The sequence below is a fragment of the Pongo pygmaeus genome, chromosome 12 (assembly GCF_028885625.2).
Source record: "Pongo pygmaeus isolate AG05252 chromosome 12, NHGRI_mPonPyg2-v2.0_pri, whole genome shotgun sequence".
In the NCBI taxonomy this organism is placed as follows: Eukaryota; Metazoa; Chordata; class Mammalia; order Primates; family Hominidae; genus Pongo; species Pongo pygmaeus.
The window spans coordinates 96,490,416-96,518,287 of NC_072385.2; the positions used below are offsets into that span (position 1 = coordinate 96,490,416).

Sequence of the window (27,872 nt, forward strand, 5' to 3'; positions counted from 1 at the left end):
GTTTACTTGGTTATGAGTGATATCAGAACAAAATGTCTTCATCTAGTTTAGCACTTTTTTCCAATATACCCTTAAGAACACCAAGACTGAAATAACATCTGAGAGTCCCAGAAGTATTTTGAGCTGAGAGCATAACAAAAGCTCTGCTATGCTACATAAAATGGAGCTGAGATTCACAGATAATAACAATAATGCATTTCTGCTTCATGTTTTTCATCTTGATAGGTCTGAATTACCCGCTCTCCACTTCAGAACCACTTTACTGCAATTCCCTCCTCCAACCCAAGAGCCACCATCTCTCAGATCAGAAGGTTGTGATGTTTCGTGGCCATAGAAAGAAGAAGAAATAAACATAGTTCATCATAAAACACAATTCTCATACGATACCTGAAACAAACTTTTGTCTTCATTTTTCACAAAGAAATGTTGCATTTAATTTAATGTGCATCCAAGGCTGAGAAATCAGGTGCCAATTAATGAATGCATTGCCACGTATCTTAGGTTTATTGCCCATGGTTGATATTCCAAATCATGCAATCTTTCAATTAATATTCACAATAAAAATGTACCAAAAGTCTCCATTTCTAAATGGCCTTCTCATTCCTCCAAGGATTCTAGAATTCACTCTGAGTTACTGCTAATGTACTTTATCCTAGGAATCAACAAGCAGAAAACAGATACCTTTAAGGAAAGGAGTTTCTTGTCCAAGGCACGAGCAAGTTCCAACATCATTGCACATGGCACGGCTGAATCAGTGGCTCCTACAAACACTCTGTTGTTCCAGTGGGAAAAATACTTGGAGTCATAGTGGCAGGCGAGGACCAAATGTCGTTTAGCAGTGGGATTGAGGGTGCTGATGACATTTGAGAAAGACCGGTACCCATAGGGTGTCTGACTCAAGAAGGTGTCTATTTCCAAGACCCAGTCAGCCTGAAGCCTCTGAATTCGCTGCATGATGTGCTGATCAAAACAAAAAAACAAAAAATTTAGATCTAAAGAAACGGCTTTCGTTTTTTAACTGTGATTCTAAAACTTTAAGCAGTGCCTTTCAAATTAAAATTGCAATACACACTTATTGCATTAATAGCAATATTATTGCAATTAATAATTGCTTTGTATTGTTATTGTAATAATAGCATTTGTCCTGTTTAAAAGAGAAGCTAATCCTCTTGCCTCTCCCTTAAACTTCCTCTTACTAATCAATCTCAACCAATGTTAATATTAACCAGTGTTAATAGTTTGATGCAGATCTTTCGACATATCTTCTCCTTGCTTATGCAAACCTACAGTAGCATACAAACACATATATTTGGCAGAGGGGCATATGTTTTTGTAGGAAAAGAATCCTACCTTTTACATTACTCTCCCCTTGCTTTTCTCTTTAACAATATATTATGGACATGTCTACAAGTCAGGAGACAGAGATGCAGTTCGGTAATAGTAAAGTACACTTTTAATATTTCTAGGAGGCTACAAAGGCATGTTTAAAAAATTAAGTAAACCAGCATCCTACAGGTCTCTATCTCTAAGCTCTTCAAGAACAAGAACTGCAAATGGTAGCTCTTTCTGTCCCAAGTGCATAACATGTGTCCAAGTCCAGCAAATGCTTTATATGTAATGAACACTAATAAAAGATACAGATGCTCACCTGCTAAGGAAAATGTAGAAAGCTCCCATAGCTAGGGGGTGGTTGGGGTTATTTCAGATCTCCACTCACTCTAAGAATTAGTAAGCAACCCTGAACCATAATAACATATCAAGCAGCTTTCCCTCTGCACCCAAGGCAGGTTGAGACGCACTGCAAATGCTGGCAAATATAAAAGAGAATCTCTTTCCCCATCTCTGCTGGCCACCTTGAGCCTTATAAGGCAACACTGTGACTGACAGAAGAAAGCAACAGGTGGAGAAAGTAGCATCACTTCAGAAACTAGAAGTATTTTTTTAAAGAACATATTATAGACTTTGTGATGTGAGAAGTTATAGGTGAGTTCATTGCTGATTCATTTGCCTTTTCCCATGCTTATTTTATCTTGGCTTCACTTTCCTATGTTCCTTGGTTTTTTGTTTGTTTGTTTGTTTTGTTTTGTTGTTGCTGTTGTTGTTTAACAGGGCTTCACTCAGTCACCCAGGCAGAAGTGCAATGGTGCAATCTCAGCTCACTGCAACCTCTGCCTCCTCGGTTCAAGCAATTCTCCTGCCTCAACCTCCTGAGTAGCTGGAATAACAGACACATGCCACCATGCCTGACTAACTTTTTTTTTTTTTTTTGCTTTTTTGGTTTTTTGTAGAGATGGAGTTTTGCCATATTGCCCAGGCTGGTCTCAAACTCCTGGGCTCAAGGGATCCATCCACCTTGGCCTCCCAAAGAGCTGGCATTACAGGTGTGAACCACCATGCCCAGGCTGTTCCTTTTTTTTTTTTTTTTTTCAAATATCATATACATCATTGTAAATTGCCTTAAATTATTTTTATAAAAAGTCAAATGACAAACTAACATCAAAATAACTGACAATTTGTCCTTCAATTAACATCTAACCAAAAACCAACATTTCAGATCTAACAGTTCAGATCTAGACAGTTTAGATCTGGGATGGACCTTAAGATGATAAGTGAATAACTGGAAATGAATGTGAGGGCTTTTATTTATTTTTTTTTCCTCCTAAGAAATACAGGATTTTCTATCCTAGCCAAGTCCCATGTGGCCTGTGCTCACTAATGCGACATGACACGTAGGCAAGAGGCTCAAAACAACTGCGGCAGGAAGCTTCCAAGGAAAGGGGAATTTAAATAGCGGGAGGACACTGATCCTACAGTCAGTCCTGCAAAAGCCAACTAAACAAATGATTCCCCAGCTAGAGACTCCTTGCTTTTTATAGTGGGTGGACTTTGTCCTAAATAGCATTGTGTATGCAGTACCTTAACTTTTCTATTGCAAATTTACATGCTGTCTTATCACATCATCAAAATAAATGTTTATAACCTTTTTTGAAATCAGCATTCATAACTCTCCACAATTTGTAGTACTGTGCTTTGCTCACAGTAGGCTATCAGTAAATATGGGTTCATTCTAACAGTAAATATGAATTGATTTAATGAGAATATATAAAACTATATGATACAAAGCATTAGTAGTTTGAATAGAGAGAAATCACTATGCATCTAACATGAGTTTTTCTGCAGACTATGAAAATGAGTTATCCCTGGACTGTAAAAAAAAAAAAAAATTCCATAAAATGGGTCATTTAAAAGAAAAAAAGCATATACTCCAGAACATCTGGTATCCAGATGATAAAATGCTCCATAAAATGGCTTCTTCAACACGAATTGCAGATTGCAAGTTCACAAAATGAATTGGAATTTTAAAAAATATATCTGTTAGCATTACTCAGAAGTCACACACAAACTTATTTCTCAACTTGTTACCAGGTCTTCATCATAATTTCTGATGACCTTGTTGACACTAAAATCCATAAGAGAATCAGCATATAATCTCAAAAGAGTTTTTCCTGAAGCAACTTTTTTTTTTTTTTTTTGAGACAGAGTCTCACTCTGTCGCCAGGCTGGAGTGCAGCGGCACAATCTTGGCTCACTGCAACCTCCAACTCCCTGGTTCAAGCAGTTCTCCTGCCTTAGCCTCCCAAGAAACTGGGATCACAGGCACATGCCACCACGCCCAGCTAATTTTTGTATTTTTGGTAGAGACAAGGTTTCACCATGTTGGCCAGGATGGTCTCGATCTCCTGACCTCGTGATCTGCCTGCCTCAGCCTCCCAAAGTGCTGGGATTACAGGCATGAGCCACCGCACCAAGCCCTGCAACTTTTTTGTTCAGTGTAAATATTTTTTGTTTATCTTAGCAGCTAAGATAAATCATCTTTATAAACCATCAAATTGGCTGCATAATCTAATTAGTTCACCAATATCCCTTGTTGTTTTGTTTTTGGCTTTCAGACTTAGTCTACAAGTCCCCACCAGAAGTCTCTAGGGGAACTCCCCAAACTACCACTACTATCATTCAAATACCCCTAAGCAGGAGTATGTGGCTGTGGCAGGGACTCTAAAGCAGCTGCGCTTCCCCAATGCCAAAGCAGCAAAGGGCTGGGCCCTCCAGGAGTGCCGAAAGGCAATTTAGAATATAGATCACACTTTGGGTTGCCATATATCTATGTTTTAAAATGGAGAGGAGAGAAAAAGGGAGAAAGAGAAAGAGTGAGAGAGATGGAGATAGGGATAAAGCAGAGATAGATGGAGACTGAGTAGAGAAGAAAAAAAGTACAAAGATGAAGACATGAGCGCGAGAGAGAGGCTATTACAAGATAGTCTACTTCCAAAGAGTGGTAGGGGGATTTATTCTAGGTTAACACTAGTGAATGATCCTGGGTTTCATTTAATTAAACATAAATTCTAGTTTCCAGGTTCTGAGAAACAATGACATCAGTAGACCAGATTTGTTTGGAGGAAGCCGATTTTCCAGTATTTGTGCTAAGTCTGCAAACACATCATCGTCAGGATGCTGACATCTGCCACCCAAAGACTCAGGTACCTCTTTACTCTTGAGTGCACCATATATGAGTCCCTCGGGCTCCTCCTCTTAGGGGGCTGGACTGAGGGTGCACCTGGGATCTATGTACCTGATGACGTTCAGTTTCGGTGGCTCAGATGCAATGTGCACCTGTGGGGGATTTTACCCCCTGAAGTTTCTAGTTTGCCTCTTTTAGACAAAGGATATTGCTTGCCCATTTGTGAGACTTTATCATCCTAATTTTTAAATTTTTTTATTTCTATCTTATAAATCAATGAAATAGCCCCAAATGTATTATCTTCAAATTATTTATTTAACAAATAACTTATCTCCTCAAAATAAAAATATCCTAATAATCCAATAGGCAGCTTTGGGGTCATTGATCAGAGACCAGGAAAACGCATAATGTGGGACAGGGTTCCCCCAAAATATTCTCTTTCTGTAAAAGAGAATCCATAGTAATGCATATCTTTACTGGTAACTACAAAAGTTAATTCACAAACCAATTTTATATCAAGTTTACCCTTTTTTAATATTTGAGGATCTTCTCTAGTTAAAACCTTGAAACTCTAAATTATAAAACATCTCATCTAGTGTTCAAAAAGGCCTCAGGAGAAAAAAAAAGGTTCAATCATTTTTGTTTCAATTCAATTCTACATGAAAGGATCTAATCTTAGTCAAATTAAGGCCATTAGTGTAGTTCCCTCATAATTACTCTGTCATGTACCTCACTTTCAAAATGAGAATTCCTTTGTCTTCCACAGCTTAGAAGATAGGTCTCTAAAAATTAATGGTAATTTTCTTCTCAAAAAATTCTAAAATGGAATCTAAGTGAGATATCTAACATAGCCATCAGCCAGCCCATGCATAGGCAGCCCAGCAGTAGTTCCCAACACATTCTAAAATACTGTCCATAAATTTCTCATTTGCCTCCACCCCCATATGATAGTGGAGAACGTTACTGAAACTTCAGTAACACTTTTAAATGAATATGTATCTTTTTAACCACAACAGTATCTATGTATATTATGTATCCTATATACTGTATTCTGTTGAAGCTAAAGATCAACTAGCAATGTTTATTGTGTTCATGGATTTCCAGAGCCTGCAGGCGAGGAACCTCAGGCCTGAAGTATGCATATCATTCCTGGTTATATACAGCGCTCTGGGCAAATGGTATGGGAAAATAAAAAAGGTTGAGTTGAATAGGAAGAGTAAGCATCATAGACCTAGATTTTTTTCTAACAAAGAACTGAGGCTTTTGGAAAATGCCAATTAAGTGCCCTGGCCTTCTTTTAAGGAAATGCTTGAGAGATAAGGACCAGGGAATATTGTTAAAGTGAATGGTATGTGCCTCACTCTCCAACTTGGGCACGAGAAGATCGAGAGCTGGAGACATTTGAGTGCACAAAGCAGAGCTGATTCCTCCCAGCTCTCCAGTGATAGGATAGAGATCTCAAGCGGATTCTGGCCTCAACACTGGTACAAGTATAACCTTGAGCAAGTTAATTCATATACCTCAACCTCAGATCTTTTTAAATTCCTAACATTGAGATAATAATAGCATCCACACACTGTTCTGAAGGCTGAATGAGATGATCTATGCAAAGAACTCAGTAAAGTGTCTGACCCAGAAAAAACTGCTCAGTGAAAGTCAGCCATCATTGCTATTATTCTTCACTCTGCCTAAAGGTTAGACAGAACTAAGCTGCCTGCAGGGTGTCTACCGTCTAATTCCTTGGGAGAAGCCACAGCTATTCAGATGGAAGACAAGAGGCTAATGGGGAGACAGACATGTGGATATCTAGGCTAGCCTGAGAGGCAGAGGCTGTACACCGGGCAGAAAGGAAGAGCTCAGCTGGACGCGGTGGCTCACGCCTGTAATCCCAGCACTTTGGGAGGCCGAGGCGGGAGGATCGTGAGGTCAGGAGATAGAGACCATCCTGGCCAACGTGGTGAAACCCCGTCTCTACTAAAAATACAAAAATTAGCCGGGTGTGGTGGTGTGCGCCTGTAGTCCCAGCTACTCGGGAGGCTGAGGCAGGAGAATAGTGTGAACCCAGGAGATGGAGGTTGCAGGGAACCGAGATCGCGCCACTGCACTCCAGCCTGGGTGACAGAGCGAGACTCTGAAATCGAAAGGAAGAGCTCAGAGCTGGGCACCTGCGCCTTGCAGTTCTCATTCTGGGCACAGCAGTGGGTGCCAAGGTCTTTTGCCTGAAGAGTTTCAGAAGAGGATGTGAAGAGCCAGTCCCATTACTTCCCAAGTGACCCCTTAAAATGGGGCTAGTTTGAAAAAAACAGATATTCAGAGGTGAGGTTTCAGATTGCTAAGAAGACTGACATCAGGGAGGCAAAGAGGCATCCAAGATCTGGCCCAGCTTATTCTACCCTCCACAACAGTGGTAAAATCAATGGGTCTTGAAATCAGTTTAGTGGGTTATGACCAGCATTTTTTAAGAACCAATAAAATAGAACTGACCATATTGCAGTAAAATGCGGTAAGGATATTTTTCATGGAAGTTTTGTTTCAGTTAAATATGCCAGTACGTTTGTGTGTATAAAATGTAAAATTCATTTTTTTTTACTTTGTGTCAGAGTCAGAAGTTTGAGAAGCACTGCCCCGGAGAAATGTAGCTTATCACCAGCCTTAACTCTCCCTCCAGGGAGAATACAATTTCCCTAAGGCGAGTGATGGCCTGACAGTATACTCTTGACCTACAACCTTCAAGCAAGGACTCCCTAAGCCTGTTGCTGTTCATTGTTTAGGATTCAAGAAAACTTAATTGGGAGCCTCGGGGTGTGTTACTGAATGGTCAAGAGTGAAGGACTGTGTAATGTTGTACCCCAAATAGAGATTTCACACATAAACTATTGACATTAACATGTACCATTTAATTCAGAACAGACATGTACTCTCAGCCATTTGATTTTTCTTGGTTGACTATTTGGTGAATAAGATGACAGATCTGAATATTAGACACCTCAGAACTTCAGCCATAACATTATCCCTCATGGGAAAACAAAGTATTCACACAAGCTTGAGGTTTATGTCCCATGTTCTCACCTGACGAGCAGCATAGCTTCCAGGGGATCCCGGGTATCGCTCTACCAGCAACGGCTGTAAGTCATTTTGCCACATTTCAGAGATACTGGTGCCTTCTGCAATTTGCCGAAGAGCCGATGAATTCAAAATGGCTGGTTGGTGATAATTCTGAGGATTGAATGAAATCGTTTAACTAGCTATCCTTTCATAACATGTTTAAGACTCTGACATGTTTTCAATTAATTGCTTAAAACTTCAAAATAAGGGAGAACTTTATGTCAAATGAGGTAAATTAAACTACTCAACTTTAAAATTGGGCTGTTACGGCCAGGCACAGTGGCTCAAGCCTGTAATCCCAGCACTTTAGGAGGCTGAGGCAAGAGGACTGCTTGAGCCCAGGAATTTGAGACCAGCCCTGGCAACATAATGAGACCTTGTCTCTACAAAAAATGAAAAAATTAGGTGGGCGTGGTGACGCATTGGTACATGCCCATTGTTCTAGCTACTCAGGAGGCTGAGGTGGGAGGATTACTTGCGCCCAGGAGGTCGAGGTTGCAGTGAGCTGTGTTACTGAGCCCTCCAGCTGGGCAACAGAAGGAGACCCTGTCGCAATAAAAATTTTAAAAATAATTTAAAAACCCAACTGTTAGCCTAAGTAAATCTTACACAGTTTAGAGGGAGAGTAGTCAGGGAAGACTTTACAGATGAGCCACAAATTAAGGGGTCCTCGAATTTTAATAGGATTTTAATAGCAAGCCTAATTCAAAATTTTATAATGATTACATGTTGAAATGGTAATTTTTTGACATATTAGGTTAAATGAAGTATATTATTAAAATTAATTTTGCCCCTTTTTCACTTTTTTAACGTAGCTACTGGAAAAATTAAAATTACATATGTTTCTTTCATAATCTTTTTTTTTTTTTGGAAGTTGGGATTTCTCTCTGTCACCCAGGCTGGAATGCAGTGGTGCAATGTGGCTCCCTGCAACCTCCACCTCCCGGGCTCAAGCAATCCTCCCACCTCAGTCTCCTGAGTAGCTGAGTCATTATTTCTTTTTTTATTATTATTATTTTAGATGGAGTTTCACTCTTGTTGCCCAGGCTGGAGTACAATGGCATGATCTTGGCTCACTGCAACCTCCGCCTCCCAGGTTCAAGCAATTCTCCTGTCTCAGCCTCCCGAGTAGCTGGGATTACAGGTGCTGCCACCATGCCCAGCTAATTTTTGTATTTTTAGTAGAGATGGGGTTTCATCATATTGATCAGGCTGGTCTCAAACTCCCAACCTCAGGTGATCCACCCGCCTCGGCCTCCCAAAGTGCTGGAATTACAGGCGTGAGCCACCGCACCCAGCCCTGAGTCATTATTTCTATTAAGACAGTGCCAACTCAGATGATAGTTGCAATTCCTTTCAGCCTGAGCTTGGTGAATCTATAGCCAACTAAATAGTAAACTTTTTAACTTCAATTAAAATTATTTTTAAATTCCATTAAAGTTCACATAACATTCAAATTTGTATTTTGGATGACTTCACACATACTGTATATTCTTATGATACTGGTAATGATGAACCATTCATTCATTACATGTTTATCAGGCACCTAATAATGGAATGTGTTACTCCTCCTCAACAGGAAGAGAACAATTGATCAGATGACTTCTTCCCTAAGGGGAAGGATGATGATGACATAAGAATATTGAATTATTTGGAAGGCAAAACAGAAATTAGCGGAGGCCTATTTTATAGTTCCTTTCAGGACCAGTGTTAGCTGCATACACTTAAGTAGTCATGCAAGTATTTTCATTCCATGTGATCCACTCCATGGGACTGGTGTGAAACTGGACTTCAAAGAATGCTTATTGCCTAATTATTTACACTCATCTACACTCTGAGATGGCTGTTTACTTTCCAGTACTTACCATGCAAAGAGTATGGGCTATAGGATCAGACAGACCCTCTCAACTCAGCACCCCACCACCTACTAGCTGTAACTCTTTCCAGGTTACTAAACCTCATTAAGGCTCAATTTCCTCATCTGTAAAACAGAGGTAGTAATACCTGAATCCTAGGGTAGCTAGAATTAAGTGAACTAACATATGTAAACTGCCATAGTAAATATTCAATGTGTTAGTTATTATTTCCTTCTATCAAACACTAAAGAGCCATAGAATGAATTTTAAAGTTGGAAAAGCCACTTAGAGATGCTCTAGTCTCCAACCTCCTTCATTTATATTAGTGTAAATTGAGATTCATAGAAACCAGTTGACTTCCTGAGGTTGAAGGAGAGTTACAGGTAAATCCACAGAAAGATCCCCCGTCTGTGGATTTCCAATCCCATGCTGGTTTTACTCTGCCTCGCTGTCTCATTTATGCACTTCCAGTTTATTCCTCAGTATTGATGCTGTGCCTGAACATCAGAACATTTGTCTTTGTTTATTGGTAGGACATTTTTAAATATATTTCCTTGATAAACTTGTCAGTGCAGGCTTTAAATCCCTTGGTACCTCCAGGATCTAAGTCCTCATGCCAGCTCCCAAACAGCAGTTGGAAAAGAAAGCTGGAGCTGAAGACAAAGCAATACAAATGTGCGAAGGGATAAGAAGAATATGGAGGCAAGATGTCAGAAGACTTCCATGGTTAATTATTACTCAACCCGGCCAACAGAAGCCTGTCTGGTCTCCCGCCTCACCCTTGCTCACCATGCTTCGGTCACTCTGGCATTTGGCCAGGCCCCAAATGCTCTGAGGTTCTGCCCCCATGAGGCTTTGGCGTCTGCGGTGCTTTCTGCCGTACAAGCTGTTTCCCTTCCTCTTCACCTGGCTAACTCCTGCTCACTTCAGCTTGCAGCTTGGAGGCCACTTCTTTGTGTGTTTACTTGTTTAATGTCTGTCTTTCATACAAGACATCAGCTCCATAAGGGCTGGAACTTCCTCTCTCTCTGTTGTTTACCTCTCTCTCCCACACAGGCCACACAGGGCCTGGTTCATCTTGAGCATTTGATAAATATTGGGCAAATTAATCAAAAAAGCAATCAACAGATGAACTATCTTTCTAAAATTATCTTTGCTAAGACTGTATTTATATAATAATAAAGTAACATGGGCATTTTTCTGCCGTTGTAAATAACAAATCAGTTGAATGCACAAGCAAGCATAAAGACAGAAGAGACAGGTGGCTACCTGCTGCAATGGCCAGGAAGTGCTGTGGTTCAATGTTATTGGGCTTTGCTCTTTTTGAGTTTCTGACATTCGATGCTTCTGATGATGAACAGCTGGGTTGACCCAAGCAGTCACTATGACAACCAGAACTGTTGTGTCAAAAGCTGTTTACCAGTGGCTCCTTTCCTATTTACTGTCCAATACGCTATCCCAAAGCCCATCTGGTCACTGTGGATAGAAGCTTTCACTCCATGTCCAGAAAGAAACGAAATCATTTCTAGAGGCTTGAAAGAGCTCTTAAGATATTTAAGAAAAAACAGGAACAAAATAAATGCCCCCTGCCCCAAGCATCTCTAACTACAAGAGATACTGCAGATGAAACCTAATTGGCAAATAGCACCAAAAAATGCTTAATGGATAACTAAAGGGTAAATCCAGCAGACAGGCCAGGCCTATTGATGCTTACGAATCTAGAGACTTACACGTGTTTGCTCCTCAACCTCCTGGGCTCAACCATTTAATTAACATACTTCAGTAAAGAGCCCTGACTCTCCTCGCCCCTCTGGGGGCAAAGATGCCCCTGTAAAATCGCAAAGCTAAAAGCTTCCCAGTAACTGAAGGACAGAGAAGAGGAAACAACCAACTACACTCAGTCAATTACTTAAGCCTTCTATTCATTAAAGCCCTGTGTGGAAAAGCATTTGACTTTCCCAACCTAAATAGCATGCATTCAATGTTTGAGGGGTCTTATTCTCAGAACTCAATAAATATACAAATTTAGGTGGAGATGAGATGAATGAGTAAGAGGAAAAAGCTGGAAAGAAAGAGTGAGCTCAGCAGGGGGAAAGTAACTCAGGCAAAAACAAAGTTGAGCCCAATGGTAAATGCAAACCCCAATTTATTGTAGGTTTATCTCAGTTAAAAGACACTTAGACAATTTTCTATTGGTGCAGGTGTTCTCAGAGGAATGAGGCTCTGTTACAGCCCCTGCCTTGTCTTTTCATCCAGACAGAAAGGACAATAAGTCTGCTCTGAGTGGCAAGAATCTTTCAGCCAAAAGTGTGAACCAGATATCCTGAAGCATCTCCTCTAGGCTAATCATGTGGTTTTAAAGAGGGTTTTAATTACATAATTGATAGAGTTGGCCCAGCTTGCAAAGGGTTTTGAGGTTCCAAAAGACTGAATTAAAGGGAGATCATTACAGAAATGCAGCCAATGCAAGTCCAGTTTCTATTCTCTATGAGTGTCTCCCAGGCAATTCTCAGATTAACACCTCTGTCTGTCTGCAAAGTCAGCTCAATCAGCAGTTATTGAACTCCTTCTGTGTGTCAGATGCCACTGATATTAAAAATTCAGTGGGGGAATAGTTAGGAACTGAACAAGACAACATCTGTCTTTTTTTAAATGCAAGCAGCCCTCTACTTAAAAGCAGAGCCGTGCAGGCTTTAACCACAACAGCTTAGGGTGAAATCTCAGCTCCCTCGCTTATTAGCTGTGACTAGGAAAGAGTCCATATCTGTAAAATGGATCTCATAGTACTTACCAACCAGATGGTAAGGCTCCAAAATGACATTTTGTCTTTCTCTCCCTACCAACACCCAGCCCCCGACTGACTTCCACGTCACTGCCTGAGAGTCTCCATCGTTGCTTCCATTAGAATGCAACAACAACAATAACACACACACACACACACACATACACACACACACAGAGAGAGAGAGAGAGAGAAACAGAAATAAAAACACCAAAATGGTTAATAGCCATTATCTCTGAATAGTGGGATTATGGGTGACATTAGTTTTCTTTTTAGTGTATTTTTCTGTATTTTCCAAGTTTTCTAAAATTAGCACATGTCAACTTTATAATTAGAAGACTTCAATAGAAGCCAGACTTTTCAGTTTATTGGAACTAATATTTTTTAAAGAATATATAAAGCCCTCAAAAGCCATCAGTCATTCACACCTAAGGAAGAATGATTTAATGAGATTCTGTTTAACAGCTGGTTGACAATGTTGTACTGAAGGAATGGGCCTGTACTAAAGGAATAAGACTAGTGACCAAAAGGCCTGGGGAAGGTTCAGAAGAAGTAATTCTGGAATATGGATCAACACCCAGAATAACGATGACCTTTAAGCTGCATGAAGGAGATCAAGGAAAGGAGAAAATAGGGGGTGTCAGAAGAGAAGGTACCAAAACCAAACTACCTGTTTTGGAATGCCATTTAGGGTCCACCCTGACGCAGAAAGAGAGAGTAAGCTCTTCATCTGGCCCTCCAACTTCCCTGCTAGCCCCACACTTTTGCACTACCTGGGCACTGTTCGGGGTACATCAGCCAGGACTCATCTACCATTAGAAAAGCATAGAAGAAGAAAGGAGAGATCAGGGCTTAAGCCAAACCCTAGCTCTTCAATTCGCTGGTGTAATAGTTGTCCAGTTTCCTCAACCATAAATTGAGGATGAATGTACCTTCCTCATGGGGGTTGCTGTGAAGTTCAAGTGAGGTGGATGTATATATATATATGTTGTGTATATATATATATAAAACACCCCATACCCAGATGCCAATGCCTCTAAATACACACGTGTGTGCCCACCTGGGAGTTTAACAATTTATAATATTGTTACTATGGAAAAATTGTTTCCAGGTTTCAAATATATAATCACATCATGGCCTCTGAATGCCACCACAAACTAGAGTTGATCTGCTTTTACATATTCAAAACCACTGAAAGAGACACACCTTTTTTTCAAAACGAAGGAAATGGATTTCAAAATCAATGCTTTCTTTACCACACCTCACCTGTTAGCAGACCAGTGTACCAAAGACATACATCATATGATTAAAATAGTCAAACACCATAAAAAGTATGAAGGCACATATTTTAGTGTGGACCGATTCATCACCCAGGCTGCAAGACTTTATGAAGGTCTACAGAATAAGGGGAGGAAGCTAGAAACTGGGAAATGTGATGGCTGATTGTCATTTGCTTTTAATGATTTGAAAACATTCAGTTGCTCAATGGAACAGTGATCAGAAGCTTCTTAAAATAAATATAAAAGGGATTCATGCTTTAAAAGATGTTTCTCCGAAGTTAAATTCGCATTGGTTTAAAATATTTTAAGAATCACAGCACCTTTTCCCACCCATAAATACTCCCTGCCTACACACACCTACAAATGATCTTTTCAGAGTGGTTTGTTCAGTTTCCATCTCATTTATTCCCTTCCATTTAGATGTATCACAAAGATACATTTGGTGTGGCTCCATATTCTAGTTTGTAATGTTCTCTTCCCAATTTCTGACCGGAAGGGTATTCTCAGTGAAGTGAAGAAGGAGAGGATTTTTTGTGTGTCGTTTCACGTTCTTCTTCATGGGCCCCCATGGGGAGTTGTTTTCCTTATAATAAAGTTATTCGTATGTTACAGACTTCCCTCACTGCCACCAGGTTCCCTGTGGCCTGTGGTCTCCATGTGTAAGTGGGGCCTGCTGTGACCCCTGAGTGGTGATTACATTAGATCCGAAGAATTGAAATGGCCTTATTCATATACATATGCATGTAGCTGGGTGGGAGTGGGCATTCACCAGTGTGCCCTGTATTTCAAACATTTGAGTAAATACAGGCATACTCTAAGTGTGTAAAAGGTCTGCTCAATAACAGTGCCAAAGTTTATATCGCTTCACTTTGCTGCTTTTCTTAATATCTCTATAACATACTATTTTATGCTGACATCATTAATATTTGCACAATCCCTTAGCAATTTCATGATTTCGAAACTGTTACACAAGAAAAGGAAGTAATTGTGACCCCATATACTTTTTTTTTTTTTTTTTTTTTGAGACGGCTCTGTCGCCCAGGCTGGAGTGCAGTGGCGCGATCTCGGCTTACTGCAAGCTCCGCCTCCCGGGTTCACGCCATTCTCCTGCCTCAGCCTCCCGAGTAGCTGGGATTACAGGTGCGTGCCACCACGCCCGGCTAATTTTTTGTATTTTTTAGTAGAGACAGGGTTTCACCATGTTAGCCAGGATGGTCTCGATCTCCTCACCTCGTGATCCACCCGCCTCGGCCTCCCAAAGTGCTGGGATTACAGGCGTGAGCCACCCCGCCCGGCTGAACCCATATACTTCTTACAGAGGGAACTTGCAAATCACTTTTATCCTAAGTTCCTTATATGCGATTTCTACCTACAACTAGATCCATTTTCTCTGAAAATAGCAGGTACCCTCTTTTAAGGGAGGAAAAAAGGCTTTTAAAGTAAGCAGGTCTCCAGTAAAGGTCCTTCCTGCCGAGTTGCTCCTTTTAAAAATCTAAAACAAACAACACACATCCGTCCTGAGACTGTAGGGACACTTCAGCGCCCCAGCAGCATCCTTGGATGAAGCAGCGGGGCAGCTGTGGGCACACCCCCAGGCGCACCCCGCACCCTGGCGGCCCCAGAGCGCCGGCTCCGTTGCCCTCGCGGGTCCCGAGTGGGCGGTGGCGCCGCTATGCGCCCTCGCCTCCCGGCTCAGCAGCCGGTGGCGAGACACATTTCCTGTGCCTATCAGCACCCCCATCAGACCGCAGCCCAGGAGAGGCCAGTGACATCACCCAGCCCCCCTGGCGTCTCCAGAACAGCCCCGGACCGGCCGAGGCACCCCGGCGAGTACGCAGAGCCCCGACTCCTCCGGGCGCCGGGTGGGGCGCCGGTGCCTGGGCTGGGGACCGCGGCCCTGCCCCGCCTCCCGCTCTGCCTAGGTAGGGCTGACCCGGCCAGGGGTCCCTGCACCGGACCAGAGCCGCTCAAGTCCAACTACGCAGAAACAGCCCCTCACCTTCTCCTCTGGCCAGGCTAAGGCACTCGGACTGACCCCCCTGGATGCCCAGTGCAGGGCGGCCACCAGCAGCAGCAGGTGGAGGGTGCCCACGACGCGCCGGTGTCCTCCGCCTGCCATCTCTCCGAGGCTGTCTGGGAGCGGGTTCCCCGGGCCGCTGGCGGTCACGAGCCCGGGAACGCGCGTCCTTCGCCTTTCCTCTTCTCCACCCTTGGGTCGACTGCGCCCGCCTTCCCATCGCCTCCGGGTAGCCTCCCGCCGCGTCGCGCAGGCTGCAGCCCTCCTACCCCGGACCTTCGCAAACCCTGGGGCTGGGCGGCCCTGGGTGACAGACACAAGCTTCCGAACACAAGCTAACAAAGGCGGCCACTTCCTTCTCTTGGAGAAGATGAAAGGAAGGAAGGAAGAGACATGGAAGAGCCTTTTTATGATCTCCAATGCCAAAACAGGGAATAGAAAAGGGAGGAAGGGTTCACCAGACCCTGGGGAGTTACGAAGTGTTTCCCACAGCTCCTAAAGAAGGAGTGGACAGGGAATCGACGTCTGCTGAACATGGCACCAGGCACCGTCCTAGGTGCTTGTCCAACCTTCCCGGATTTAATCCACTAATCCCATTTTACAGACGGGGAAACTGAGACACCCCCCCCCCACCCCCCATAGAAAGCCTGGACTGGAACCCACAAGCAAAAGTATGACAGTGCATCTTTGCCTTTTCTCTTTTTTTTTCACAAATAGTTGCCTTGCCTCGCATCATACTCTCAAATTGAAAAGGATGGTCAAAGTAATTATCTGAAATAATGAGATCTAAAATATTCACAGCGGCTCTGAAGGAGTCATCTTCTCCAAGGCATGGCCCCAAAAGGAAAAGCCAAACACAATTCTATTTACTTTGTAACATCAAAGGTCATTGTTATCCAGATAATCCTAGGGCAGGAAAACTTTTCAGTTTTGTCTGTAGGTTTTTGGTCCAAGTTGTCAGAACAGTGACTTTCACCAGCCTCTTTTGCTTCCACAGTGAGGATCAGAGCTTGGCCTGCTCTGAGTCATCTCCCAGTAATATCTAGTTCCCAAAAAAATCAGAACAGGGATACTGAAGCAGAACCATTTCACAGAGAGCAAAGATTTGAAGGTAAGGAAGCTGCCAGAAGGCCCACCCACTCACTCTGTCTTCCCAGTCTTGGCTATGAGTTTTTAAAGAGAGGGCTTGCTTGGAAATACACTGTTCTGCCCTCCTCTGGAGCTGTAGGAGAAGACAGGATGTAAATAACTCCTTTCCTGGTGTACAGATTTGCTAACCCTATTCATGTCTGAGAGTTTTGAGTGACAATTTAAATCTCCAGGCTTAAATAAAATTAAATACACCTTTATTACACCCACAGACAGTTCTGATCATCGGACCCCTTCAGAACTTTCTATTGGCTCCAGTTTCAGAACTAAACCACTGTCACATTCCCCAATACAGTTTTCTCTTGCTGCCTGGGTCAACCTTGAAATAGTGCATTTCCTGAGTGGCTGGGTAATAAAGAGCCTATTTGTTTTTTTTTTTTTTACCCTATTACCTTTGTGTCTTTTCACAATATGGTTCCTATAAGAAAGAGAACGTGGAAATAGCAAACCTAAATGAAACAAAATGTGAGAGGTACTATCATGCTAAGTATAAGCAATTCAAAACAAGAAATATAGAAATAAGCTAAAATGTCAGCATATAAGGTAATGATGATTTTCTGTTTCCTAAGGTTCTCCAGTTTTGGTTATATTTAAGTCAATAAGATGTTCTTACAGTTTGGTATCTACAGGAAGCAGACTCTAAGACAAGAGTTTAACATGCAGGATGTGTATTAGGGAGTGCCCTTGGGACAAACCCCTGTGGGAGGAAGAAGGGGAACAGGAGAGAACAGAGGGAGAAGTTAGCAGCAAAGCGGGCCCAACAACCTCACCCAACTCCATGGGAGTCCTGAAGCTGAAAAAGGCAGTCAAAATTGTTCCATACTGGGCCAGAATGGCTGGGGCCTTATCTCTGCACCTCCATGGAGTGATTTCCTGCAAGCGGCTTTCCAGCCAAAAGAGCTTCACTGCTAGAGGCTGTGGGCCAGCCGGCCTCCAACAGCTGGAGCAGGGTCCTTCCCTGGGGGCAGATCTGGGCAGCGCATCTCCTGTATCCACCACAAATGCATCCATGTATTGTATCTGGTACAAATCTAAAACACTCCACATAGCTAGTGAGACTGATTTCAATACATCGGTTTTTTTTTACATGTGAGCTTTTCTGCCAACTTTCCACAAATCTACAAATCCAACACCACTATGTATGTATCACTTCATTCCTTATGCATATCTTTTCTAGTGTCTTACACACTAAATATCCTTCTCCTTTCCTTTGCTCATTCTTTTCTCTCTTCCTTCATTTGGGAAACTTTTAGAAATCCCTTATATCTGCTATTTTTGCCCTACTTCAACTTTTCCTTTCTTCAAACTCTTCCTATGGAAGATAAATAATGACTTTTCCATTTTAATTAAAGTTTCAGACCCTGTTTTTCATCATGGAAAAAATGTGTTGTATATACAGTGATAACACTGTTCTCAAGTGGAGAAATTTTTACCTCTATTATAGTATAGATTCTATACTGTGATGTGAAGGAAATGAAGGACCCAATTGCCAAAACAGATCTTCTCCATGAAGCTGCTATGGCAGGATGTTCCTACACCCAGTCTCACCTTTAAAGTGATACAATTAGACCAAAGTAGTAATGACCAGAAGGTTCTATTAAAACAATAGTTTTCAAAAGTGTGGTCCATGGATACTGGGGATTCCCCAAGATCCTCTTGGCTGTCTCCAAAGTCAAATCAACTTTTATAATAATACCAAAAACAAGATTCGCCTTTTCTACCGTACAGACTTTGCACTGATGTTGCAAAAGCAATGATGGGTAAAAATGCTGGCATCTTAGCAACTATCAAGACAGGACACAAAACTGTACTATTGAGGAGGAAAATCTATACTTGTAGTCATTGTATTTTTCTTTCTTTTTTTTGAAGGAGTTTCACTCTTATTTCCCAGGCTAGAGTGCCATTGTGTGATCTCCGCTCACTACAACCTCTGCCTCCCAGGTTCAAGCGATTCTCCTATCTCAGCCTCCTGAGTAGATGGGATTACAGGCATGCACCACCATACCCAGCTAATTTTTGTATTTTTAGTAGAGACAGGGTTTCACCATGTTGGTCAGACTAGTCTCGAACTCCTGACCCCAGATGATCTACCTGCCTTGGCCTCCCAAAGTGCTGGGATTACAGACGTGAGCCACCGTGCCCAGCCATCATTGTATTTTTCACCGCCACGCATAAAGAAAAAAAGAAGAGAAAGATAAAAGAAAAGAAAAAGAGCCAGTTTCACTTAAGAATGTCATTGACGAAGTAATAAAATTGTTGTTTTACTGCCTTCTGAAGTTCTCTCTCCATGAACCTAGATTTTAAATCTAGCAGGACAGAGTACAGGAGGAGAGAGAGCTCCTCAAGTCTGCCTTTTCATCTCATGGAGACCACCAGCTCTGTGTGGACTCCTCCTACCTGCACTGCATCCTGGAAACTCTTATAGCAGTAAGCTGGAGAAAACATCAGGCTCATCTCATTTCGTTTTCCGTTTTCTCACCACTTTCCTGTGATACCTCTTTTCCAATATTTAAACATCATTTTAAAAATTTTTATACACTTAGACAGTACAGGAGCAGTTTTGGTACATGGATATACTGCACAGTGGGGAAGTCTGGGCTTTTAGTGTAAGCATCACCTGAAAACATAGTATACATTTACCCATCAGGTAATTTCTCATCCCTCCTACCCTCCCATCCTTCCAAGTCTCCAATGTCTATTATTCAGCTCTTCATGTCATTGTGTACACATTATTTACCTTCCACTTATAAGTGAGAACATGTGCTATTTGAGCTGTTTCACTAAAGATAATGGCCTCCAGTTCCATCCATGTTGTTACAAAAGACAAAATTTTATTATTTTTAATTGCTGGGTAGTATTCCAGGGTGTGTGTGTGTGTGACATTTTCTTTATCCAATCCATTGTGAATATCATTTTTAATATATTTTAGGTGGGATGACAAATCCAGTTCCATCTTAACCGCAAGCACAAATTGAGAGTATGCAGCTTTTTATACTTACATGGGAAAATAGGAAGTAGAAATCAAACACTTCTGCTGCACACCAAAGGGCAATTGTCTCAAAGAAAAGCATTTGTACCGTTGTTTGAGAAGTATAGTGGGCCGCAGTGGCTCACACCTGTAATCCCAACATTTTGGGAGGACAAAGCAGGTGGATCACTTGAGGTTAGGAGTTCGAGACCAGCCTGGCCAACAGGGTAAAACCCCCATCTCTACTAAAAATACAAAAATTAGCTGGGCGTGGTGGCAGGTGCCTGTAGTCACAGCTACTCCAAGACTGAGGAAGGAGAATCACTTGAACCTGGGAAACAGAGTTTGCAGTGAGCAGAGATCACACCACTGCACTCCAGCCTGGGCGACAGAGAGAGACAGTCTCAAAAAAAGAAAAAGAGAGAGAGAGAAGCATAGTGAACTTGCTACTTTTTTCATGAAATTCCAATTTAATTGAAAGAACAATGACTGATAAATTATGATTATTCAGACTTGGATATTTGGCAGACATTTGAAAATGAATAAAGTGCGCCTATGCCTTGAAGGAAAATAACTGACACTGTTTGTTGCCAGTGATAAAATTGGATCTTTCCAGTAAAAATTGGAATTTTGGATAACTTGTATCTGCTACCATAAGCTTGACAGTTTCCTGATATGTAACAACTTTTATGACAAAATTGGTGATTTTAACAAATGTGATTATTTATTATATATAATGAAATGCTCAACATTTGGAATATCTGCATAACTCAGTGAAGCAATATTTTCCAAATGCTCAATTCACCATGTTACAAACTCACAAAGAAAAGTTCCATTCAAAGTATAAGAGACACCCAGTGGATTTTAATGTAATGGAATAAAAACATGTATTTAGAAGCAGATTTTAAGTTGTACCTTTTATGACACTATCATTTGTTATGTTTTGATTTAATAATGAAGAAGATTATCCACAGTTATCTGAAGAGGCTATTAAAATACTCTTCCTTTTTCCTACTATATGTCCGTGTGGGGTCAAATTTTCTTCATGTACTTCAACCAAAATAATATATCTCAACAGATGGAATGCGTAAGCAAATACGGAAATCCAGTTGTCATCTAAAAAGTCAGAAATTAAAGAGATTTTTTTAAATGCCAATCTTCTCACTAAACTCTTTTTACTTTGGAAAATATATTTTTTCATAAAACATGTTTCTTTAGATGCATTGACTTTATTGTTTTAAAATAAATTCATAATTAAGTATTTGTAAAATGCCTTTTCTAATTTTCAATACAATAAATATTGATAGACATGGTCCACATAAATGAAAGCTATTTGTGGTCCTCAATTACTATTACTAATGCAAGGAGTTCTGAGACCAAAACATTTGAGAATCACTATGTTAAAACCATTCTACTTGAGAGAGACAGATGATAATACATTAAACCAATGCTCACAACTGTAGCTACACATGGAAATTATCTAGAAAGCCTTTTTAAAAAAATGGTGATGTCTGGCTTCCACACCCAGAGATTCTGATATGATTAGCCTGGTGTGTGGTCTGGGCATCAGATTGCTTAAAAGCTCCCCAGGTGATGCTAACGTGCAGCCACAGCTGAGAATCATTGCATTAAGTCACACACTTTGAGAAATACATCAGCAAAAATTGTATAATCAGATTAACTATAACATTAATAGTCATGTTGCATTGTAGTTATTTCATAAGGCCCTGAGGATAACAGCAAAAAAGATTGGGAAAGTGGCCCAGCCTTAGACAAATTATGAAGTAGGCAGCTTAAATTCAAACCCCCCAACTTTCCCACAACTTTTTGGCCCCATGCAAGTCTAGTACTGAAGCACCCTGCCTTTTGTTCCTTTAATAGTCAGAGAATGTAAAGGGTCCTACATTATATTCTTGTTTGAATCTGTCCGCCACCTCTTTCGATAGCAGAGTGAAAAATTAAAATATTTGCCTCTGCAGTCCAGAGTCAGATTTTTAGTGTTCCTTAGAAATCTCAGGAATCCAGATTTCCTGTAAATATTCCCAACTTCTTTCACCAGATCAGAGGTCGGGTCAAGGTGGCAGTAAAACCTAGGAAAAAAAAAACGTTCCTCCTCTCTGGTTTTCTGGCCCTCTCACTTCCCAGTCCTATTAAATAACATGCACTGTCCTCTCAAAGAAGGAAAGAGGAACAGTCCCCATAAACCCTGATTCCTTTCACCAACACTAATTATGCCCCTCAAACAAAATTCCTTTTATCCCGTTAATAATTTATCATGCTTTTGATCAGTTTTTCTCTGAGAGCTCTGAAAACCAAAAGTGTTCAAGATCCAAAGAAATGAATCTCTAGTAAGAAATTTCAGTGCACTCAAGGAGACGAGAAGTAGAATCAAAGATGAAGAGAGTGAAGGTCACCTGGTGACCGTCAAGCCAGCCATCCAGAGGGAAAAACTCCTCGTCTGAGGAATTTAGAAGTAATTAGACTTCCCTGTTATCTAAAGCAGGCATCTGGTTCCAGGTTTCTTTCTCAAAAATTAATAAGTAACTAGAATTTCCATACATCTCCAGAATGTATGTATGTTGAAACTCATTATGCAACACTTGCTGACATCAAGGCACCAAAATGCCTACAAATTTAACCATTTATCATGATCTATGTGGCTAATAGGGTCCAAATTACCATTAAACTCCCGCTTTAAGGTTCATAAACACGCCTAAGGGAAAATCCACCACAATTCCTCCCTTGCTGAGGTGCCCTGCTGCATTCTTCTGCAGCTTTCTTTCTATCTAGTAAAACTTTCCTTTTCAAACCTATACTGTTGTCAGTAAATTCTTCTCACCAATCTGCAAGTCGACCACCTTCCAATGCCGGGGCTCTGGCACCTAGCCCAGCAAAAGATAAAGACTCACACACAAACTTCATTCTTTACAGCTCACAGAATAGACAGCACTGATCTACACAGTACCTAAACTGACTATGATGTGAAGTTACAAACAACTGATTGTTACCGGAAGCATCTATGCATATAATGTTTAAGTCTGTATATATATATAGAAGCATACATGTTGACATTTTATTCAAAAAATTTCATATATGTTTAATTTTTCCATCTTGTGGGATCAAATAAGATAAAGCACCAATTTCATATATATATATATATTTTTTTTTTTTTTGAGATAGTTTCTTGCTCTGTCACCCAGGCTGTAGCACAGTGGCATGATCTTGGCTCAGTGCAACCTCCGCCTTCAGGATTCAAGTGATTCTCACACATTAGCCTCTTGAGCAGCTGGGACTACAGGTGTGCGTGCAACACCACACCAAGCTAATTTTTGTATTTTTAGTAGAGACAGGGTTTCACCATGTTAGCCAGGCTGATCTCGATCTCCTAACCTCAAGCAATCCACCCACCTTGGCCTCCCAAAGTGCTGAAATTACAGGTATGAGCCACCACACCTGGCCTTCTGCAACATATTAATGATAGAACATGAAAGGTAAAAAGCTGTTAGTTCAAGAATTTTTCATTCAGAATTACTAAATTTTTATGGTATAAGTTAAAAATATGATCACAGATGTTAAGTGTGTCAATAATTTGTTTTTAAGACCTAATTCTATAAATAAGTATGATGAGAGATATTATTATTGTTATTATCCTCATTGTTAATAATAAAAAGTTAAGGTACAAGGTTAAGTCATTTGTTCAAAGCCATGCAAAGCTGATTCAGTTGCAGGCAGTGTACTTTTACTCTACCCTACAGGTTTTTATAGCTTCAGAGGAGAAAGTTTAAGTAGCTATTAAAACCTAACTTTCAATAAGCTGAGGAAAGCTTTTACTGAAGTTAAAATCAGATACCATTGAAAGTATTTTATCTGTAGATTTTAAGTACAATATTCATTTTTGTATTTGTGTCTCCTTTAATCATATACCTAATATCATATCTATTAGTAGAAGGGGGAAAGGGAAATTTTTTCAAAAAATTAAATGCCAAAATGTAAACTAATACAATCTAAAGTCAAGACGAAGCCACTCAGTTGTCTTTTGCTTTGGGGTCATTTGTGGATTTTCTACGGTGTTATATTCTACTTATCCATGTTTTAAAGTTATGAAATTGTGATATTTTCCTACTGATCAGGCTACACAGACTGTTATCAGACAACTGAAAAAGCATCCTTTCTCTCAATCTTATAATGTCAATTGTGCCTGTTAATTAGTCTCTTTGTGGCTTTTCATGAAAGAACAATCATTCTAAGAATAATTTTCAAGTCATACCAAGCAAACAACAAAAAAAGTTTGCTTTTAAGACTCAGGTTAGGCCCATCGGTGTCAAGTAAGAGGAAGAAAGGCTCTAAAACCTCTTTCCACAGGGTCCAAAATAGAACATTAATTAAGCAAATAAAAATGACACATTCATAGAAAATAGCAACAGTTATTTAAAAAACAAGTTGGCTATGCCACACATAGCTATTAACAATAATAATAGTAGAAAGTTGCAACATAACACAATAACTCAAATTCGGCCCTAAAACCACATATGCTCCCATAAATATCTAATTTTTGCTTAAATTTAGAATGAATTTATGCTGTTTGTTTTATTTTTATACGTGAAAACATTCACAAAGTATTTTGAATGTTTTAGTAATACTTAGTACAGATTGTGGTCATAAAAAATCCTTTCAACACTACAGTTCATATATATGCTATTGTTCAGATTATAATAAATTAGATGAACTAATCCATCTTCAATTTTAATGTTTGGGAAAGCATTTCAACAGAGCTCATGATTAGTAGCACCAGGCCAAGAGTATACCTAAATTTCCCTAAAAAGGAAGCTTAAATTACTTAGCATAGAATTTTAGTAAGACTAATCCCCTTCTGTTACTGCCCAAACCTTGATCTTTTATGGTCCTCCCTCAGTAAATCATATACCTATTATGCAGAACACTAAAGTTTGAATTTAGAGATCTGTGAGAAAGGAAGAGATTAATTGCCTTTTATAATATCTTTGTTTAGTCCTCCAAAAAATTTCCTTCTAACAGTGTTAGATCTGTATTACAATCAGGAAGAAGCACAGTAGTAATTTTAGAATGGGGGCCAAAAGGAAATTTCATAAGCAAAAAGGAGGGGCCATAAGAGAACTGTACATCTTCATTCCACTCTAAGGCAAAATGGTCTTCTTTTGATTCTATTCTTTGATTAGAGAAAATGACCATCAATCAGAGAAACAAACTAATGTCTCAGACAGGAAATAAATGACATTAAAGACAAAGCCATAGGCTGGGCACGGTGGCTCACACCTGTAATGCCAGCACTTTGGGAGGCTGAGGCAGGTGGATCATTTGAGGTCAGGAGTTCAAGACCAGCGTGGCTAAAATGGTGAGACCCCCGTCTCTACCAAAAATACAAAAATTAGCCGGGTGTAACGGTGCATGCCTATAATCCCAGCTACTCAGGAGGCTGAGGCAGGAGAATCATTTGAACCTGGGAGACGGAGGCCGTAGTGAGCCAAGATAGTGCCACTGCATTCTAGCCTGGGCTACAGAGCGAGACTCCATCTGAAAAAAAAAAAAAAAGATTGAGCCATAGATAAAGAATGCAGTAACAATTATTATTCAGGATTTTTTTTTTTTTTGAGACGGAGTTTCGCTCTTGTTGCCCAGGCTGGAGTACAATGGCATGATCTCAGCTCACCGCAACCTCCGCCTCCTGGGTTCAAGCGATTCTCCTGCCTCAGCCTCCCGAGTAGCTAGGAGTACAGGCATGCGCCACCACACCCAGCTAATTTTGCATTTTTAGTAGAGACGGGGTTTCTCCATGTTGGTCAGGCTGGTCTCGAACTCCTGACTTCAGATGATCCTCTGTCTCGGCCTCCCAAAGTGCTGGGATTATACGCGTGAGCCACTGTGCCTGGCCTATTCGGGATTTTTAGAGACTGAAAATATGAGGGAAACCTGGTAAAGTGGATAGACAATAGCCTAATTATAAAACTTCTCTGTGTGCTACAATTACATGTTAATCTTTATTCAATTATGCAGATAGCTACAGAATACTATTATTTTATAGTACACACATGCACACATCTTTAGCATATCCTTTGCAGGTGTAAAAAAATTATGATAATATAATCCTTAAATGGCAGGCACCTGGTAGTATAGTAAGTTCTTGAAAAATATTGTGTCTAAAAACACATACCTTATGATTATAAAACCTAGTGCCTGCCACAAATATGGAGAAATATTTGATTCATTACAGTATGTAATGTACAGCCTAACCAGTAGGCTAACGACAAGCAGACAATGATCTTCCCTTGACCCTGATATCTCCTTTAATTATTACTCTCTTTCCCTTCACTTCCATTTTTTAATGTAATCTACACCATCAGTTCCCAAATGCTAGTTCCATATTAATGCCTGTCCATGATTATGCTTGCTCAGTTTGTTGCAAAAGGAGAACATTTTTAAAAATGTTGTTAATAAGGCAATTATATTTAATCAAAGTCTGATCTTTGATCTTACATTCTTCCTCCATATTTGGGAATAATCAGTTGTAGGTTCTTGGGTTTGTCTTTTATTGTCTTGCTCTCTTGTTGTTTCATTGTGGTAAAATACATACAACATAAAATTTGCCATCTTAACGTTAAATACATTCAGTTCATTAAACACATTTACATTTTTCTGCAACCATCACTGCTATCCACCTCTAGAATTATTTTCATGTTGCAAAACTGAAACTTCACCCATTAAACAATAACTCTACATTCTCTCTTCCCCTCAGCCTCTAGCAACCACCATTGTTCTTTCTGTCTCTGTGAATTTGACTATTCTAAGTGCATACCTCACATAAGTGGAATTATACAGTATTTGTCTTTCTGAAACTGTCTTATTTCACTTAACATAATGTCTTGAAGGTTCACCCATGGTATAGCATGTCTCAAAATTTCCTTCCTTTTTAAGGCTGAATAATATTCTGTTTTATGTGTATACCACATTTTGCTTATCCACCCATCTGTTGATGGACACTTGGGTTGCTTCCACCTTTTGGCTATTCCTAATAATGCTTCTATGGAGATTTGTGTATAAATATCTCTTCAAGACCCTGCCTTCAATTCTTTTAGATATATACCCAGAAGTAGAATTGCCGAATCATATGGTAACCCTACTTTGAATTTTTTGAGTAATCACCATAGCAGCTGCACCATTTCACATTCCCACCAACAGTGCCTAAGAGTTTCAATCTCCCTACATCTTTGCTAACACCTGTTGTTTTCTGTCTTTTTTTCACAGTAGCTATCCTTATGAATGTGAGGAGACATCTCACTATGGTTTTGATTTGCATTTCCCTAATGATTAGTGATGCTGAAGTGTTGCTTTGCTTCAGTGTTCTTAACTGGTAAAACAAGAAGTTGGCAACTTGCTTAGTCTCCATTTTTAAACAAATTTATAGGTTATTGATATCTGAAAATCTGAAAATCACCAGTGTACTCTCTATGTCCTCTTCTCATCTAAAAATTACACCATCAATTCACTGTAGTCTGGCTTTGGCCCTCAATCTTCTCCTGACTTCTCTCATCAGAATTAACAAACTAACTTGTAATTGCCAAATAGAATGGACCTTCTTCAGTCTTTATGTAATTAGTGGAAAGTGCAGAGTCTCTGGGGCCAAACCTAAAGTCCCACTTCCTTCAGCAGAGTAGGATCTCAATAAATGTAATTCCTGCTCCTGGACTTCCCTAAGGGAAATTTCATCCCTTCCCATAGTTTCATTCTCTACCCTATGCAATGATTCCCAAACCTCTAACACTCAACCATGTCAGTGGAGCATTAATACTGTTCAAGGCACTCTGCAATGGATATATGGATAAATTAACTATGGCTTCAGTGCTCCAGAAGCATGTGGTTTAGTAAGATAAATAGTTGTGCAATAGTGTCACAGGTGCTATGAAGGAACATGCCAGGAGCACAAAGAAAGGAATGATTCCCATATGACCTGGAGTGGACAGGGAAGGTTTTATAGAGGAGAAACTTGAAGTGAATGAATATTGGAAGTACTTACCAGGTAGCAGAGGGGAGACAGTTATCACCACACGTATCAATTCTTAAAATTAACAGAAGAGAATATTTGAGGTAGGAAACCTTAGAACATCATTTCAGTGGACTAGGTGAGGGCTAGTTAAGGCCTGAACTAAGAGACAGTGGAAAAGA

The 27,872-nt window shown here is 40.4% G+C and overlaps 1 protein-coding gene across 1 annotated transcript in view; it reads right to left on the reverse strand.

Annotated features, from left to right (window-relative positions):
* Nucleotides 1-15,843, reverse strand: part of QPCT (glutaminyl-peptide cyclotransferase) — a 28,528-nt gene extending 12,685 nt beyond the window's left edge. Inside the window, exons 1-3 of the mRNA XM_054475361.2 lie at nucleotides 15,542-15,843; nucleotides 7,589-7,735; nucleotides 682-960 (exon numbers count right to left, since the gene is read on the reverse strand). Coding sequence (XP_054331336.1) covers nucleotides 682-960; nucleotides 7,589-7,735; nucleotides 15,542-15,661 — 546 coding nt within the window. The 5' untranslated portion in view covers nucleotides 15,662-15,843. The remainder of the gene's footprint in view (nucleotides 1-681; nucleotides 961-7,588; nucleotides 7,736-15,541) is intronic.
* Between the last annotated feature and the right edge of the window lie 12,029 nt (nucleotides 15,844-27,872).